This window comes from Pleurodeles waltl, chromosome 9 (genome assembly GCF_031143425.1).
Source record: "Pleurodeles waltl isolate 20211129_DDA chromosome 9, aPleWal1.hap1.20221129, whole genome shotgun sequence".
Taxonomy (NCBI): domain Eukaryota; kingdom Metazoa; phylum Chordata; class Amphibia; order Caudata; family Salamandridae; genus Pleurodeles; species Pleurodeles waltl.
In genome coordinates this window covers 325,395,460-325,415,357 of record NC_090448.1, presented here as the reverse complement: position 1 = coordinate 325,415,357, position 19,898 = coordinate 325,395,460, and the positions used below count along the sequence as shown (strand labels likewise).

Here is a 19,898-nt window from a genome sequence, read left to right as displayed (position 1 = left end):
TTGCCAGATTCAATGATGCTGGGTTTGGATGCCTGATCTGTTGTTTGTGTTGTGTTAACAGATCTGGTCTGTTGGGTAGTTTGACATGCGGTACTAGTGAAAGGTCTAGTAGAGTTGTATACCAAGGTTGTCTTGCCCATGTGGGTGCTATCAGTATGAGTTTGAGTTGGTTTTGACTCAACTTGTTTACTAGATATGGAAGGAGAGGGAGAGGGGGAAAAGCGTACGCAAATATCCCTGACCAACTCATCCATAGAGCATTGCCTTGTGATTCGCGGTGTGGGTACCTGGATGCGAAGTTTTGGCATTTTGAGTTTTCTTTTGTTGCGAACAAATCTATTTGGGGTGTTCCCCAAATTTGAAAGTACTTGTTCAGAACTTGGGGGTGAATTTCCCATTCGTGGACTTGTTGGTGGTTTCGCGAAAGGTTGTCTGCTAGTTGGTTTTGTATTCCTGGAATAAATTGTGCTATTAGGCGAATGTTGTTGTGAATCGCCCACTGCCAAATTTTCTGTGTTAGGAGGCACAATTGTGTTGAGTGTGTTCCTCCTTGTTTGTTTAAATAATACATTGTTGTCATGTTGTCTGTTTTGACAAGAATGTATTTGTGTGTTATGGGTTGGAAGGCTTTTAACGCTAGAAATACTGCTAACAGTTCTAGGTAATTGATATGAAATTTTGTTTCGTGTATATCCCATTGTCCTTTAATGCTGTGGTGATTGAGGTGTGCTCCCCAGCCTGTCATGGAAGCATCTGTTGTTATAACGTATTGAGGCACTGGGTCCTGAAATGTCCGCCCTTTGTTTAAATTTTTGCTGTTCCACCATAGAAGCGAGAGGTATGTTTGGCGGTCTACCAACACCAGATTTTGAAGTTGACCCTGTGCCTGTGACCATTGTGATGCTAGACACTGTTGTAAGGGTCGCATGTGTAGTCTTGCGTTTGGGACAATGGCTATGCATGATGACATCATGCCTAGAAGTTTTAGCACAAATTTTGCTTGTATCTTTTGGTTTGGAAACATAGCACTTATTACCTTGTGGAATGCCTGCACTCTTTGTGGACTTTGAGTGGCAATTCCTTTTGATGTGTTGATGGTTGCTCCTAGATATTGTTGTGTTTGACACGGTTCTAGGTGTGATTTTGTATAGTTGATGGAAAACCCCAGTTTGTGAAGGGTTTGTATGACAAATGTGGTGTCGTTTGCGCATTTTTTTACTGTATTGGTCTTGATTAGCCAATCGTCTAGGTAAGGGAACACATGTATCTGTTGTCTCCTGATGTGTGCTGCTACTACTGCTAGACATTTTGTGAACACTCTTGGTGCGGTTGTTATTCCGAATGGCAACACCTTGAATTGGTAATGTATTCCTTTGAATACGAACCGTAGGTACTTTCTGTGAGAAGGGTGTATTGGTATATGAAAGTACGCATCCTTTAGGTCTAATGTGGTCATGTAATCTTGCTGTTTGAGCAGTGGAATGATGTCTTGTAGTGTGACCATGTGAAAATGGTCCGATATGATGTAGGTATTTAGTGTCCTGAGATCTAATATTGGTCTTAATGTTTTGTCTTTTTTTGGAATTAGAAAGTACAGGGAGTAAACTCCTGTGTTTTTTTGTTGTACTGGTACTAACTCTATTGCATCCTTTTGCAGTAGTGCTTGAACTTCTAGTTCTAAAAGTTCTAAATGTTGTGGTGACATTTTGCGTGTTTTGGGGGGATGTTTGGTGGGAAGTTGTGGAATTCTATGCAATAGCCATGTTGTATTATTGCTAATACCCAATTGTCTGTTGTAATCTGTTGCCAAGATTGGTAGAATTGGCTTAGTCTTCCCCCCACTGGTGTTGAGTGAAGGGGTTGCGTGACTTGAAAGTCACTGTTTAGGTGGAGGTGTTTTTGGAGTCTGGAATCTTCCCCTACTCCTTGGGAATTGACCCCCCCGATATCCCCTGAAACCTCCCCTTTGGAAGGAACCCTGATATGGTGTGGTTCTTGTTTGTTGACTGGTGGTGTCTGTGGGTTGGCCACGAAACCCCCCTCTAAATGGAGTTTTTCTGAAAGAGCCTCTGCTCTGCGGGGAGTAGAGTGCGCCCATGGCCTTGGCCGTGTCTGTGTCCTTTTTAAGTTTTTCAATGGCTGTATCCACTTCAGAGCCAAAAAGTTGTTTCTCGTTGAAGGGCATATTAAGGACAGCCTGCTGGATTTCAGGTTTGAAGCCTGAAGTGCGTAGCCAAGCGTGTCTCCTTATGGTGACAGCAGTGTTGACTGTTCTTGCTGCAGTATCGGCTGCGTCTAGTGAAGAGCGGATTTGATTGTTTGAGATCGTTTGTCCCTCTTCCACTATTTGCTGCGCCCTTTTTTGGTATTCCTGGGGAAGATGGTCTACGAGAAGTTGCATCTCGTCCCAGTGTGCGCGGTCATATCTGGCCAACAGCGCTTGTGAATTTGCGATGCGCCACTGGTTGGCTGCCTGTGATGCTACTCTTTTCCCTGCCGCATCAAATTTTCGGCTTTCTTTGTCCGGAGGTGGGGCGTCGCCAGATGTATGTGAATTTGCTCTCTTGCGAGCTGCCCCTACTACCACGGAGTCAGGTGGTAACTGCGAAGTAATAAACACTGGGTCTGTGGGTGGTGGTTTGTATTTCTTATCCACCCTTGGGGTGATGGCTCTTGATTTTACTGGCTCTTCAAAAATTTGTTTTGCGTGCCGTAACATCCCTGGTAGCATTGGGAGACATTGGTATTGGCTGTGTGTAGCCGAGAGGGTGTTAAATAAAAAATCATCCTCTATAGGATCGGAATGCAGTTGGACATTGTGGAATTCTGCTGCCCTAGCCACCAGTTGCGAGTATGAGGTACTGTCCTCTGGCGGTGACGGCTTTGTGGGGTATGACTCGGGATCATTGTCCGGCACTGGGGTGTCATACAGGTCCCAAGCGTCTTGATCCTGATCGTCATGACTTATGGTAGTTTGCGCTGGTGAGTGCATTTGTGGCGGTGTTTGTGCCGGCGATGCCTGTGGTGGAGAGGGCGGAGGCGTGACTTTTTTAACCACTTTGGCTTGTGGTTGTGCGTCATCCTTTGGAAGTCCGATCCTTCTTTTCCTCATGATTGGGGGAAGGGTTGATATCTTCCCTGTGTCTTGCTGGATGTACAGTCTCTTTTGTGTGTAGTCCGATTCTACACTTTGGAGCTCTTGTCCAAATCTGTGCATTTGGCCACTTATTCCTTGTTCCTCTGAGTAGGATGAAGGTGTGGTATTTTTCGGCGCCGAGAGAGAATCTTTTTTCGGTTTCGGCACCGACAGAACTTTTGTTCCTTTCGGCATGGATTCTCGGTGCCGATGTTTTTCGGTGCCGGTATCTTGTTTTTGTCTCTCGGAGCCGCTTTCTCGGCTCCGAGGTTGCTCCATGGCGGTCCCTCGACCGGAGTCGGGTGTCTTCGCTATGGGCGTGCCCTTTTTCGGCGCCTTCGACGGGTCGCCTGTTTTATGGGTCGAGCCATGGCCTGTTGGCAGTGGCGTCCCCTGGGCTTTCGGTTTGTCGATGGATTTACTTTTCGACGTCTTACTCACAGTTTGTTGCTGTTGTTCGACGTCGGAGTCTCCGGATTCTGATTCCGGAACCGAGAATGTTTCCTCTTCCTCGTCGAAACGTTGTTTTGTCGACGTGGACGCCATTTGTTGACGCCTGGCTCTTCGGTCCCGGAGTGTTTTTCTGGACCGGAAGGCTCGACAGGCTTCACAGGTATCCTCCTTGTGCTCGGGGGACAAGCACAAGTTACAGACCAAGTGCTGATCTGTATAAGGATACTTACTGTGACATTTTGGGCAGAAACGAAACGGGGTCCGTTCCATCGGCTTCGATGTCGCACGCGGTCGGGCCGACCAGGCCCCGATGGGGGATCGAAACTACCCCAAAGTCTTCCGATGATCGGTGTCGATGTACCTAACTATTCCGATACCGAACGGAACAATACCGACGCTTTCTTCCGAGATTCTGACTAACTTTCCGAACCGAAACACGGAGCGAAAAGGAATACGTCCGAACCCGACAGCGGAAAAAAACAATCTAAGATGGAGTCGACGCCCATGCGCAATGGAGCCGAGGAGGGAGGAGTCCTTCGGTCCCGTGACCAAAAAGACTTCTTCGAAGAAAAACAACTTGTAATACTCCGAGCCCAACACCAGGCAGCGGACTGTGCCACACGTGTATCTGCAGCAACATATGCCATCGAACTGTTAGGTTCCGGTTATGCCCACTTCCCATCAGAAGTGGCCATAGAGTGGGTGTATTCACCTTAACGGTGGTGAGCCCATTGGCTACCACTTGGCACTCCCTGTAACGCCTCTAAAATGAGTATTTAGGTGGCACCCTTAAATCTTAGAACTGAGATCCTGACTACATACGAAGGACAAAGAGGAGTTGACCCCGCAGACGAAGAGGAAGCAGCAGCTGACCTGGTACCAGCCCTTTCAGCCTGCCTGCTAACCCCACCTAATTCTGGGAAAAAGACTCTTCCCTGCAGCATCAAGAAATCCAGGAAGCCTGTCTTCTTAAGAGATTCAGACTCCTGTGAGCAGCTCAGCAAAAAAGTATCCAACGAGGACGCTGCACCCGATGACCTCAACCCAGTGAGAAACCCATCAATGGTGCCAGCAGTGCTCTCTAACTGCCCCGACCCTCAGTCCACCTGAGCATCACCCCTCCTGGACTCATCCAAGTCACCTGCAGCCCCTGCATGCAGGCACCTTCTTCCCCAGCCTTCTGGTGAGAGAAAACGCAACACCTACAGCAACCATAGCACCCTTGACCCCAGATGAGGTGGGGTGCCAACGACATCCTCCTGCTCCCGCGAGCTAGAATCCACTCTGAGGCCACCTGTGCCAGACGAGAAGACCAGACACCAACACACCTCTGCATCCGTTGCCACACGACACACAAGAAGGGGACCAAAAAGGTGCATCTACGTCCCCGAGCACCTAAAGTCTGTGTACCAGTTTGTTGTCCCAGACGAGGTTTCCAGCCAGAGCCTGCAGCCTGTTTGTCACGAGGTCAATCTCCCATAGGAGACCATTGGGCACCCGACATTACTGCACCTGTGCACATGGCCGCCCTAGTGCCACCCAGTGTGATCTGTTGGTGTGATTCTGATCAGTGCCCAGTAGTTACCTCAACTCCCAGAGATTGGCTTCGTAAGTAGTTAGCCCTGTGTTTGCTGACCATTGTTTTTAATCCATAGGATAACATTGAGTGAACTTTGAAAACTGCACGTTTTTTTTTTTTTTTTTTTTTTTTTTAACTGCCAAGTATTGATACTTGAAAGTCCACTTACATAGTTCTTGGGGTTAAAATAAATAGATTTTTTTTTCTCTAAATTGGTCTTGGATTTATTCTGAGTTTCTCAGTTATTGCCTCCGAGTACAACAAATGGTTAGCACTTCCCTCTAATACACCTAACTGCTCACCCACACCACCAAAAATAGAGCATTAGACTTACAAACTTTTGCCCGTGATACCAATTGGGGATCCATTGGACTGTCCATAATGTACTTCATTTTAAATCACTATATAGAGAGTCAGCTTCCTACAGCAACCTACAAAGTTAATACTTTGCCATAACACTAAGCCCCTTATATCACTAAAAGTCAATTGAAAGCAGGACAATTTATACACACCTCCCTCTCTCTTTGTTCCAACGATGCCATATCTTGTTCGGAGAACTTCGATGTCCTGAGCAGTTCAAGGTTTTGCTGTTATAAATAAATAACTGTTAAAATGATATTACAAAATATAAGTCCCACAAATGCAAGAATTGAATTGAATTATCCCTTTGAATCTGCCTTCACAACTCAAGAGTGCCATTTGTCAAAGAGTTAGTTCAGCATATGCACCACAGAACACGGAGGATGCCTATAAAACAGCACCAGATCCTACAATCTGGGATTAAATCGACATCACAATGTATGCATTACATAATACCTGCAAACATGCAATCAATATAAAAAGACATTCTCATTTCCTTATTACAGGTAAACTGTGATGACTAGTCACCTGTGAAAAAAATTATGTAGCTGCTCAACTGTAATAAATAATGAGTTCTGATGCTACAATACCTCCTGCTAGAGCCAGAAGTAAAGAAGTTTAAACAAGGAAAACGAGAAAAGGTTTTTCCTTCTAAATGTTTTCTCTAAAAACAAAAACCAGCGATCAGTAGAAACAAGATATTTATGATTGCATGTTTATTTTTTTCCATGTCACAGATCATTACAGCAAAGGTATGTGTGTTTCTACCTCTAGAAAAGTAGCCTCCTTTTAGCATGGCTACTCCCACTTTTTGCCTGCTGTTGGTGTGTTTTGACTGTTCACTTGGATCCTGCTAACCAGGACCCCAGTGTAGGAAACTCCAGGTCACTTTTCCTGTACTTCGTGGGTGCGGGGAAACCATTTTACCACTGTATTGGACAGATACATAACCGTAATCCGAAACTGGGCATGTTTGATATCACAAATGTAGGAATCAAACCCAAATACTGTTGCCAGTATTGGTTGTATGATTCCATGCACTCTGGGGGCCTTCTTAGAGGACCTCCCACCCTCCTCCCCCAGCTATGCTCCTACCAGTATGCAGGGTTTTCCTGGGCAGCCCACGCTGCCATCCTACAGACCAGTTTCTGCCCTCCTGCTGCATGACCACCTCAAGCCCAAGAAGGCAGAAAAAAAACGCAACACCCGCTCCCTTTGGAAAAAGGCGTTGCATGCTTGGGAGGGGTAGCCTTCCAAAGCCACCGGTATGCTTTGAAGGGCACATTTGGTGCCCTCCTTGCATAAACTGGTTTGCACCAGTCCAGGGACCCCCCCAGTCCCTGCTCTGGCACAAAACTGGACAACGAAAAGGGGAGTAACCACTCCCATGTCCATCACCACACCAGGGGTGGTGCCCAGGACTCCAGGTGGCCACCTAATTCTGCCATCTTAAATCCAAGGTGGGCAGAAACCTCTGAGAGCATCTGTGAACCCAGGTCAGGCAGGCGACATCACAGCCCCATCTTGATAGGCGATAACTCTGCTAGGTGACCAATCCCCCCCTTCCTGGCTTCCTCCCTCTTAGGTGGGTCCTCAGATTCGACAGGTAGGATTCCAGCAGGAGGACTGCATCGTTTACTTAATCTTCTGGCCACTGGGACAGCATTTGGATCCTCCAGGAACAATCTGCAACTCCAGCAACGACTCCGCTTTGTAACATTGTTTCTCTGGCTCTTACCAGCAACTGCAACATTACCTTGAATGTGCATCCTCTGCTCCCTGCAAAGCACAGTCTCCTGCCCCAGAGACGTGGGACTCCTCTCCAAGTGTGATGAGTGGGCCTCACTGCAACTCCTGTGCCTGCTGCCTCTGAGTTGGCTGTGGGGGCTGAAACTTCGACTTCTGGCTCTCCTCATTGCTGATGGTCACCTGGAACTACCCTCCTTCGGTTGTGTCCCCCTGGACCTTCCTGGACCCAAACAGCTGTAACTCATATGAGAATCTTGCCTTTGCCAAGGCTGGTTGTTGGTTTTTCCAAAACACGGACTGCAACTCTTCTTCCAACATGTGACATCGACTGCATCACTTCTTGAACTCTTCTCCTGAGCTGCATAGCCAGCTCCTAGTATTCAGTTGACCTTGGCCACATCTCCAGAAGGGTGGGTAGCGGCTCCTACCCCAACTGGAGTCACTAACTGGAACTGGCCACTTCATTTGCAGGCCCTCTTCTGTTAGGATCCACCGTTCAGTTCTCATGTCTTGCAGTCATTTTTAGAAATTTTACCAGTGGGTTTGGGGGGAAAAAACACGTACTTAGCTCTTCTCTCCTGGTTGCTGGGGTGGCACTCTGGCACTTAACTTTTGGGGTTCCTAGTTCCTCCAGCTCCCTTCTGATTCCACTTCCTTGGGCGAGAGGCCTTCCTTTCACATCGCACTTACTTAGTATATGGTAAGGTCTCCCCCAGGGTCTCTACTATTCTGTTATTTCACTGTTTTCTATTGCTTTCTATGCCAATTCCAGATTACTAATGTGTATATAATAGTGTGTTTACTCACCTCCTAGAACAGTATTGCCTATACAGTATTTTAGTAGATGGTATTACAAAAATAAAGGTACTTTATTATGGTAACACTGGGTGGTTCTTTCATATGTGTGACTGCTGTGCGACTAGAGTGGTATTGCATAAGCTTTGCAGGTTTACTAGATTAGTTTTGGATGCTCATCAACAGCTACCTCTAGAGAGCACTGGCTTCCTAGACTGTCTACACCTCACTAACAGAGGATACCCGGACCTGGTATAAGGTGATAAGACCACAGGTGCTCACCACACACCAGCCCAGCTTCCTACACTTCCCAATCGGTTTTAAAACATTTTAACCTGTTCTGTGGCAGGGACGTAATGGTTACGTCCGCCAGGACAGTGGTCCTGTGCCGAGGACGTAACCATTGCGTCCTGGCACATGAGCTCTAGCGCTCCCTCCGTGGGCTTCCCTCCCACCCCCCCATGGCAGGGATGGAAGAGGAAGCTCTTCCCCTTCCATCCCCGACACTCTGACCCACCCCCCCCTCCATATCTGATGACATCAGCAGCCACCTCCCATCGCACTGGAAGCTCAGATTCCAGCGCGATCGGCCGATCATGTGATGGGGGCATGAGAGGCTTCAAAGGGAAGGAAAGGAATTTCCTTCCTGTAGGAAAATGGCTCTGTTTATACTATTTCAAAGTAAGAAAGTGTGCGCACAGAGTCCAAGGGTTCCCCTTAGAGGTAAAATAGTGAAAAAATAGTGAAAAAATAGATAATTTTAATGCTTTATTTTGTGGCAGTGCGATCAAGCAGTAGGCTTATCAGAGGGTAGTGTTAAGCATTTGTTGTACACACACAGGCAATAAATGAGGAACACACACTCAGACTTACTCCAGGCCAATAGGTTTTGATATTGAAAAATAGCTTTTCTTAAGTTTATTTTAAGAACCACAGGTTCAAGATTTACATCAAACACTTTAAATGTAAGGTACTTCACTTAGATACTTTAGGAACTTTGAATGAACACAATATCATGTACAGTCTTTGTAAAAATGGCAATAAGCTATTTCAAAAGTGGACAGTGCAAAAATCAACAGTTCCTGGGAGAGGTAAGTAAAGGTTAGTTTTGAAGGCAAGCAAAACACTTGCATGTCTCAAAGTTGGGGCATAGGCAGCCCACCGTTGGGGATTCAAGGCAACCCCAAAGTTACCACACCACCAGCTCAGGGCCGGTCACTCATCTCAGTGGCAGGCTGGCCACTGAGGGGGATGCCATGTCGACTTTGCCATCGCAGATTGTGTGTTGGTGGGGAGAAAAAGGCAGTGTGCCCGTGCTAGGTGAGGGGTCCCTTAGGGTGGCAACACATGCTGCAGCTCTTCAGGACCTTCCCTGGTCACAGGGCCCTTGGTACCACTGGTACCTTATACAGGGGACTTGTCTGTGTGCCAGAGGTGTGCCAATTGTGGAAACAATGGTACATTTTTAGTGAAAGCACACTGGTGATGGGGCCTGGTTAACAGGGTCCCAGCACACTTCTCAGTCAAGTCAGCATCAATATCAGGCAAAAAGTGTGGAGTAACTGCAACAGGGAGCCACTTTTCTACACCCCTCACACTCAGTACATGCACACTGCCTGGCAGCTTGTGTACTGGTGGAGAGAAAAGGCTAAGTCGACATGGCACCCCTCCCAGGGTGCCATGCCCACAAACCACTGCTTGTGGCATAGATAAGTCATCCCTCTGGCAGGCCACAGCCCTAAGGCAGGGTGCAAGATATCACAGGTGAGGGCATAGTTGCATGCGCAATATGCCCGTACAGTGTCTAAGTCCATTCTTAGACATTTTAAGTGTAGTGTAGTCATATTAAGTATATGGTCTGGAAGTTGGTGATTACAAACTCCACAGCACCACAATGGCTTCACTGAATACTGTGAGGCTTGGTATCAAACTTCTCAGCCCAATAAACTCACACTGATGTCAGTGTGAGATTTATTAAAAAATGGACACAGAGGGCATCTTAGAGATGCCCCCTGTATGTCAGCTTAACTGCTAGAGTAAGACTGACTGGTTTGTGCCAGCCTGCCACTTTCAGACGAGTTTCTGACCACAAGGGGTGAGTGCCTTTGTGCACTCTGGTCAGAAACAATGCCTGCCCTGCGTAGAGGTCCTTCACACCTCCCCTTGCAGAAACTAACACCTGGCGGTGAGCCTCAAAGGCTCAGGCCTTGTGTTACAGTGCGCCAGAGCACTCCAGCTAGTGAAGATCGCCCCCCCCCCGGACAAGCCCCCACTTTTTAGCAGCAAGTCCAGAGGGATAATTAGGAAAAACAATGAGTCTCCCCCCCCCCCCCCCCTCAGCCAGGACCACCCTTAAGGTGTCCAGAGCTGAAGTAACCCACTCCTTGAGAAGTCCTCCATCTTGGTTTGGAGGACAGGGACCAATAGGAATGTGTCCCCCTCCTCAAAGGGAGTGGACCCAAGGAGGGTGTAGCCAACCTCAGGGATAGTAGCCATTGGCTACTGCCCTCTTCCCCTAAATGCCACTAAATCTTGTATTTAAGGGACCCCTGAACCAAACTATTCAGATTCCTGGCGATCTACGAAGGACTGCTGAGCTGAAACCCCCACAGAGAAGGAAGAAGACAACTGCTTTGGCCCCAGCCCAACCAGCCAGTCTCCTGCTTCAAAGAACCTGCAAAAAGCGACGCATGCAGCAGGCCCAGCGACCTCTGCCAGCTCCAGAGGACTGACCTGCACCCAAAAGGACCAAGAACTCCAGAGGACAGCAGCTCTGCCCAAAAGAAACTTTCAACCAAGGACTCCCACCTCACTCGATGCACGAGTCCTGGCCCCACTGCACCCGACGCCCAAGTCCAGGTGGTCCACCCAGCAAGAAAGGGTCCCAGGCGATTGGGAACAAGAGCCCACCCTGGGTTGACCCCTCCAAGACCCCACGACGACACCTTCAGAGAGAATCTAGAGGACCCCCACCCTGACCGCAAGCTCTGGGCAAAGATATCCAGTGCAGCATTGACCAGCAGGCAGCCCTCTGCCCTATCCGACCAGTGGTGTGCCTGAGACACGCCACTGGACCTCGCCTGCAGCATCTGAGTGACCCCGGGGTCTCCCATTGAAAACCCAACGTCCTGTTTGCACCCTGCACCCGGCCGCCCCTGTGCAGCCGAGGGTGTAGGTTTGGTGTTCACTTGAAGCCCCTCTAGTGCTCTTTCAAACCCACCTGGTCTGCCCACTGAGTCGCAGGTACTTACCTGCTGGCCAACCAAGATCAGAGGACCCCCCGTCTCCACAGGAGCAAACGTTAATTTGGTTCCTCTTTGACCTCTGCTCCTAATTAGCCCCATGTTGCTGGTGGTGGGTGTTTGGGGTTAACTTGAACCCCCAACGACCGACTACCTAAAACCCATAGATAGGAACCAAGTCGTGTACTTAGCTGTTACACTGTTCAATGTTTTCTTCCTCCAGGAACTGTTGAAAATTGCACTGTACTTTCAAAATAGATTTTTGCCAATTTAAAGAAAACTGTATACATTGTTGAATGCATTCAAAGTTTTAAGTATTACTATGCAAAGTACCTTACATTTTATGTACTTACCTGCAATCTGAATCTTGCGTTTCTAGAAATAAAACAAAATATATTTTGCTCCATAAAAACCTATTACGTCAGTGAGTATGTGTTTCTTCTATTGCTTGTGTGTACAACACATGCTTAACACAGAATACCGTCTGATAAGCCTAACTGCTTGCCCACACTACCACAAGGAGAGCATTAGTATTATCTATTATTGCCTCTGTCAAGCTTCTTGGTGAACCCCTGGACTCTGTGCACACTATATGCTATATCAGAATGAGATATACAGAGCCAGCTTCCTACATGTAGCATATTAAAATACAATGCAAGTCACCAGAGTTCCAAGACCTCCTAAAGAAACTCCACCTTCGGCCTTGTCTCTCCATAGTCAGTTTGTGACTTGCAATATCCTTGTACAGAGAGGGTATTTTACCTTATATATTTATGGCGTGAAAATATCCATGTAAGGCAATTTACAGAGCAACTGCTACTTATTCACTTCTCTCTTAATTACCTTGTGAAGATCTGACAGCTGCTGGTGTCTTGTTAGCGCATCACGATTTGGAAACTGACGTCTACAAAGAAGGCAAGCCATCTTCTTCAAATCTGCCCACCTGTCTTCATCGACTTCTGCTAATCGATCTGGTTCCTCTTCATTATCACTATCACCACTGTAAGCAGCCACCAAGCCCAGCTACAAAGGAAAACCAATAAAACAATGTTTTATTAGCACCAAGATACATAGTTCAGTAATACACAAACTTGAAAAGCAAAAGGGACAATCTACTTAGCTGTAACTCTAGCTTGCATCCAGGGAATTCTCAAAGTCTAAAGCACTGAACTGTTTTGCCTGTGGCATCCCAGAGCACTTCTAAAATGCTATTCAGAAGACGACTGCACTTTTAAAAACGAAAAAAAAAAAAATTCTTTGAAGCCTAATCAAATGCTAAACATTGTACAAATTTCATTAAAAAAGAAGCCTATTATATCACAAATTTAATATGAAGCAGAAAGCAAGTTTCAAACTTTTTGTTTAAGAAAAAGAAAAGATATGCTAGTGAATTGTCTGTAACCAATACAAGCTGAAAACCTCACTCTGCTTTTAATGAATCTGCATCCTTTATTGTCCCACCATACACCACAGATCTTAGGTCATTAAAGGGTTATTTTTTTTTTAGGGGCGTGCGCAAAGCGCTCAGTCTCGTGTTGTAATCTCTTTGGGCTTCTAACCACTCCCATGTCACGTCAGTCACTTTCAAGCCTTTTCAAATCTGCTTGCTTTTATTCGTAAAAGGCATGCATATGTCATGCCTTTTCTGGTGTTTAGCCCTCCTCGAGCGCACCGACCAACTACTGAAAACATACAAGGCTCAATGTTTTCCATCCGGTTTCTGGACTACTTTTTCTCTTTATTTAGCAGTGCGATCTCGCTGGGCAGTAGTTGAGCGCTTTGCATAACATCGAGCCTCCTAGAGAGGTAATTACGCCTTTGAAGGTTACATAGACCAATTGCACTTTGGCCTGTTACACGGATAACTGCACTTTTGCCGATAGGTTTCACTGCGAGTGAACTTTTATTTCCCTTTGTGTATCTGCTTTGCGCTGATGGCGGCTCACTTATGTGCAACTTTTAATTTTCAATTTATATGGCAAGAAAAGTCCAGTTAGTTTTGTGAAACTTTCTTTTAATTTTCAATTTATGTTGCAAGAAAAGTCTGGTTAGGAGTTTACGATGCCAATAGCTTTAACTCTAGCAAACGCAAGACCCATTGCATTGCAAATGCTTATGTCTCTTCCAGGCAATCCTCATCTATAGTCGTAAGCACAGAACAATATAACAAGCTCATTCTACATAAGCAAGAAACAAGCATTTGCAATGCAATTGGTCTCATTTGCTCAGGGGAGCTAGTAATGTAAATTCCTAACTGGACTTTTCCTGCCAAATAAATTGGAAATTAAAAGTTAAACAGTTGCCATAAGCAAGTCAATTCAAAGCGCCACAGCAGCTGTGAGCACGGATAGACAAAAGGAAGAAGTTGGTTCACAGTCAAACATATCAGCAAACGTGCAATTATACATGTAACAGGGTCAGTCATCAAGGTGGTAACAAAACCGCCCCAAGGAGGGAAAAACGTAAAGCATTTACCACTGTCAAATGATTTTTGAAAGCCAAGCTCACAAATGAGTGAAAGTGATGTGCGCTGAAATGCTCAATCTAAATAAAAAGCAGAACACACAAGGAAAAATCAAGGAAACCTGTCCTACCTGGGACACCACACAGGAGTTCGAATCAAGATAATAGATTCTTGTAAATGTATTGACAGACCTCTAAATGGCACCTTTAAATATCTGTGATAGCAACACTAGTCGAGAGGTGATGCAGCAGCTTTCCCTCTCGTAGTCACCTCTAGGACCGCGAGGCATAGGTTTGCTTGCTAACTGATAGCATAGTAAGAGCCATGGCTCATTTCTAGTATGCTATATCTGTTCTCAACGGATCAACATTTACAAATGTCAAGACTGCCTCAGATTATTAGTTTTATCCCCAAAAAATCAACATCAAGTGAGTGAAGGTTTCTTTCTGCTGGGTGTGACTGATCTGGAAAGAGTTGGCAAATTGACACTGAAATCTAAAACCATCTTAGGTTAAGAAAAAACAAAACAGGTGCAATCTCAGCACTCTGATTTTATGGAACAACGAATGGCTCTAAATTCCATAAGGCTTAAATGTCACCAATCCTACGAGCTGAAGATATAGCTACAGAAAGCTGGCCTGGTGTGTGATGGGTATATAAAGTACTTACACCTTATACCAGGTCCAAGTATCCCCTCTTAGTGAAGTGTAGGCAGTGTCTAGAAGCTAGGCTCTCTAGAGGTAGTTGTAGGTGAGCAGCCAAGGCTTATCTAGGAGACATGCAAGGCTCATGCAATACCACTGTAATCACACAGTACTTACACACATGAAAGAAAACTCAGTTGTACAAAAATAAAGGCACTTTTTTCTGGAACACCAGAAAATACTAGGAGGGCAACTCTCCAATAGGAGGTAAATAATACACAAAATATATACACTAGTAATCAAATAGGCATAGAAAAGGTAAGAAAACAATGCAAATAGCAATAAGTGACCTTAGGGAAAGCACAAACAATATACTTAAAAAAAAAAAAAAATGGTATGCGTCAGAAAAGGTACATTTTACAGGAGAGAGCAAAACTACTGGGGTCCTTGTAAGTTGGATCCCAATAGACCCAGTCAAACACACTGACAAAAGGCAGAACATGGGGGTAACCATGCAATGAAATAGGGTACTGTAAGGAAATGCCTTCCTTGGCATGGTTACCCCCTGACATTTTGCCTTTTCTTGATGCCAGTTATGACTGAAAGTGTGTTGGGACCCTGCAAACCAGGCCCCAGCACCAGTTTTCTTTCCTTAAACTGTACCTTTGTTCCCAGAATTGGCACAGCCCTAGCACACAGATAAGTCCCATGTAAATGGTACCCCCTGGTACCAACTGCACTGTTGCCAGGGAAGGTCTCTAAGGGCTGCAGCATGTATTATGCCACCCTGGGGACCCCTCACTCGGCACATGCACACTGCCTCAGTTTGTATTGTGCTGGTGGGGAGAAAATGACTAAGTCGACATGGCACTCCCCTCAGGGTGCCATGGCCACCTCTCACTGCCTGTAGCATAGGCAAGTCACCCCTCTAGCAGGCGTCACAGCCCTAAGGCAGGGTGCACTATACAACAGGTGAGGCCATATGTGCATGAGCACAATGCCCCTGCAGTGTCTAAGCAAAACCTTAGACAATGTAAGAAAATAAGTTACTTACCTGTAACTGTAGTTCTCCAGTATTGGAATCTTTCATAGATTCACATGCTTGAATCATTCCCCGTCGTCGAGATGGGAGTCCCGGTATAAATTTTCATATGTAATGTTAAAACATATTGAAGAGAAAAAGGCCCTAGGCCTCTTCAATTTGATAGTCTATCAGTCATTTTGTGAAAAGGACCAAACTTGATCCTCCACCAATCAGGCGACAGCACCCTTCAGAACCTCCTGAGAGAAGCTCTAGCACCTCAGATTTTCCACGCACAAGTGCATATTTTACAATGAGTATATGTACTACTAGAAAGAAAGAGGTGAGAAGAGAGCTTCTCCGGGGAGGTGGGTGGGTCGCATGTGAATCTATGAAAGATTCCAATACTGGAGAATGAAAATGTCACTTACCCAGTGTACATCTGTTCGTGGCATCAGTCGCTGGAGATTCACATGTTCTGCATAGCTCGCCATCTGGTGTTGGGTCGGAGTGTTACAAGTTGTTTTTCTTCGAAGAAGTATTTCGAGTCACGGGACCGAGTGACTCCTCCTTCTGTCTCCATTGCGCATGGGCGTCGACTCCATCTTCGATTGTTTTCCCCGCAGAGGGTGAGGTAGGAGTTGTGTTGTAGTAATAGTGCCCATGCAATGGAGTGACTAAGTATGTACCTATTTAAGGTTAAAATAATATATATACAAATGTACAAAGTTGAAGCTAACTTCCGAACTGCTACAGGCTCCCGGGGAGGTGGGTGGGCACATGTGAATCTCCAGCGACTGATGCCACGAACAGATGTACACTGGGTAAGTGACATTTTCAGTTCGATGGCATCTGACGCTGTAGATACACATGTTCTACATAGACTAGTAAGCAGTTATCTCCCCAAAAGCGGTGGCTCAGCCTGTAGGAATGGAAGTGGTTTGAAATAATGTTCTTAACACGGCTTGACCTACTGTGGCTTGCTGTGCGGATAACACGTCTACACAGTAGTGCTTGGTGAACGTGTGTGGCGTAGACCATGTGGCTGCCTTACATATTTCTTGCATTGGGATGTTTCCTAGAAAGGCCATGGTAGCACCTTTTTTTCTGGTTGAGTGTGCCCTTGGTGTAATGGGCAGTTGTCGTTTTGCTTTAAGGTAGCAGATTTGGATACATTTAACTATCCATCTGGCTATACCTTGTTTTGATATTGGGTTTCCTGCATGAGGTTTTTGGAATGCAATAAATAGTTGTTTAGTCTTTCTGATGTTTTTCGTTCTGTCAATGTAGTACATTAATGCTCTTTTGACATCTAATGTATGTAGTGCCCTCTCAGCTACGGAATCTGGCTGTGGGAAGAACACTGGTACTTCCACTGTTTGATTTAGGTGGAACGGTGAAATAACCTTTGGTAAAAAGGATTAGTCCTTAGGACGACTTTATTTTTGGGTAGTTGTATAAAAGGTTCTTGTATTGTAAACGCCTGAATTTCGCTTACTCTTCTTAGAGATGTAATGGCGATGAGAAATGCAACCTTCCAGGTTAGGAACTGTATTTCGCAAGAGTGCATGGGTTCAAAAGGTGGACCCATGAGTCTTGTTAAGACAACATTTAAGTTCCATGAAGGAACAGGTGGTGTTCTTGGTGGTATAATTCTTTTAAGGCCTTCCATGAATGCTTTAATAACTGGTATCCTATATAGGGAAGTTGAATAGGTAGTCTGCAGGTATGCAGATATTGCCGCAAGGTGTATTTTAATGGAAGAGAAGGCTAGGTTAGATTTTTGTAAGTGAAGCAAGTAACCCACTACGTCCTTTGGAGTTGCGTGTAAAGGTTGGATCTGATTATGATGGCAGTAGCAGACAAACCTCTTCCATTTACTTGCATAGCAGTGCCTAGTGGACGGCCTTCTGGCTTGCTTTATGACGTCCATACATTCTTGGGTAAGTTGTAAGTGTCCGAATTCTAGGATTTCAGGAGCCAGATTGCTAGATTCAGCGATGCTGGATCTGGATGTCTGGTCTGATTGGTTGTGTTGTGTTAACAGATCCGGCCTGTTGGGCAATTTGATGTAGGGTACTACTGATAGGTCTAGCAGTGTTGTGTACCAGGGTTGCCTTGCCCAAGTTGGTGCTATTAAAATGAGTTTGAGTTTGTTTTGACTCAATTTGTTTACCAGATAAGGAAGGAGAGGGAGAGGAGGAAAATCGTAGGCAAATATCCCTGACCAGTTCATCCATAGGGCATTGCCTTGGGACTGCCTGTGTGGGTATCTGGATGCGAAGTTTTGGCATTTTGCGTTCTCTCTTGTTGCAAACAAGTCTATTTGAGGTGTTCCCCAGAGTCTGAAGTAAGTGTTTAGAATTTGGGGGTGAATTTCCCATTCGTGGACCTGTTGGTGATCGAGAGAGATTGTCTGCAAGTTGATTCTGGATCCCTGGAATAAACTGCGCTATTAGGCGAATGTGGTTGTGAATTGCCCATCGCCATATCTTCTGTGCTAGAAGGTTCAACTGCATTGAGTGTGTCCCCCCCCCTGTTTGTTTAGATAATACATTGTTGTCATGTTGTCTGTTTTGACAAGAATGTATTTGTGAGTTATAATTGGTTGGAAAGCCCTTAATGCTTGAAAAACTGCTAGCATTTCTAGGTGATTTATATGCAGTTTTGTTTGATGTACGTTCCATTGTCCTTGTATGCTGTGTTGATCGAGGTGTGCTCCCCACCCCGTCATGGAAGCATCTGTTATTACGTATTGTGGCACTGGGTCTTGGAATGGCCGCACTTTGTTTAAATTTATACTGTTCCACCATAGAAGCGAGAGGTAAGTTTGGCGGTCTATGAACACCAGATCTAGAAGGTGACCCTGTGCTTGTGACCATTGTGATGCTAGGCACTGTTGTAAGGGCCTCATGTGTAGTCTTGCGTTCGGGACAATGGCTATGCATGAAGACATCATGCCTAGGAGTTGTAATATCAACTTTGCTTGTATTGTTTGTGTTGGATACATGCGTTGTATGATCTTGTTGAAATTTTGAATTCTTTGTGGACTTGGAGTGGCTACTCCTTTTGTTGTGTCTATTATGGCACCCAGGTATTGTTGTACTTTGCACGGCAAAATGTTGGATTTTGCAAAGTTGACGGTGAAACCTAGTTTGTAGAGGGTTTGTATGATTTGATTTGTGTGTTGTAAGCACTTTGTTAGTGAATTGGTTTTGATTAGCCAGTCGTCTAGATACGGGAATACATGTATTTGCTGCCTTCTGATGTGTGCAGCCACTACTGCTAGACATTTTGTAAAGACTCTTGGTGTGGTTGTTAAACCAAAAGGCAATACTTTGAATTGGTAATGTATTCCTTTGAATACGAACTGTAGGTATTTCCTGTGCGACGGATGTATTGGTATATGGAAATACGCGTCTTTGAGGTCTAAGGTTGTCATGTAGTCCTGTAGTTTTAGCAATGGTAACACTTCTTGTAGCGTGACCATGTGAAAGTGGTCTGATTTGATGTAGGTGTTTAGTATTCTGAGTTCTAGGATTGGTCTCAGTGTTTTGTCTTTTTTGGTATTAAGAAGTACAGTGAATAGACTCCTGTGTTTGTTTGTGTGTTTGGTACTAATTCGATTGCATTCTTTTGCAATAGTGCTTGAACTTCTATTTCCAGAAGTTCGGAATGTTGTTTTGATAAATTCTGTGCTTTTGGTGGTATGTTTGGAGGGAATTGTAGGAATTCTATGCAATAACCATGTCGGATAATTGCTAAGACCCAAGTGTCTGTAGTTATTTCCTCCCATGCTTTGTAATAATGACCTATTCTTCCCCCCACTGGTGTTGTGTGGAGGGGGTGAGTGACATCTGAGTCACTGCTTGGTTGTAGGGGTTTTGGGGCTTTGAAATTTTCCTCTATTCCTAGGGAATTGCCCTCCTCTGTATTGGCCCCGAAAGCCTCCCCTGTACTGTCCCTGGTAGCTGGACGGTGTTGCCTGCGAGGTGCTGGCTTGTGTGGCCTGACCCCGAAACCCCCCTCTAAAGGGTGTCTTGCGGAAGGTGCTATAGGTTCCTCTGCTCTGCGGGGAGTAGAGTGCGCCCATGGCTTTAGCAGTGTCAGTGTCTTTTTTAAGTTTTTCGATTGCAGTGTCCACTTCTGGTCCGAACAGTTGTTTTTCGTTGAATGGCATATTGAGCACTGCCTGCTGTATCTCTGGTTTGAACCCAGACGTTCTTAGCCATGCGTGCCTTCTAATGGTCACAGATTTATTAATTGTTCTTGCAGCTGTGTCTGCTGCGTCCATAGAAGATCGTATCTGGTTATTTGATATGTTCTGTCCTTCCTCAACCACCTGCTTTGCCCTCTTTTGTAGTTCCTTGGGAAGATGCTCGATGAGGTGTTGCATCTCATCCCAATGGGCTCTGTCATAGCGCGCAAGTAGTGCTTGAGAGTTAGCGATGCGCC

At 45.5% G+C, this 19,898-nt stretch overlaps 1 protein-coding gene across 2 annotated transcripts in view; it reads right to left on the bottom strand.

The window, feature by feature from the left end:
- Nucleotides 1-19,898, bottom strand: part of RBM5 (RNA binding motif protein 5) — a 313,693-nt gene that overhangs the window by 27,324 nt on the left and 266,471 nt on the right. For both annotated transcript variants that reach the window (XM_069206838.1, XM_069206839.1), the window contains 2 exons: nucleotides 12,158-12,337; nucleotides 5,681-5,755 (listed from right to left, as the gene is read on the bottom strand). In XM_069206838.1, the coding sequence (XP_069062939.1) occupies nucleotides 5,681-5,755; nucleotides 12,158-12,337 (255 nt within the window). The remainder of the gene's footprint in view (nucleotides 1-5,680; nucleotides 5,756-12,157; nucleotides 12,338-19,898) is intronic.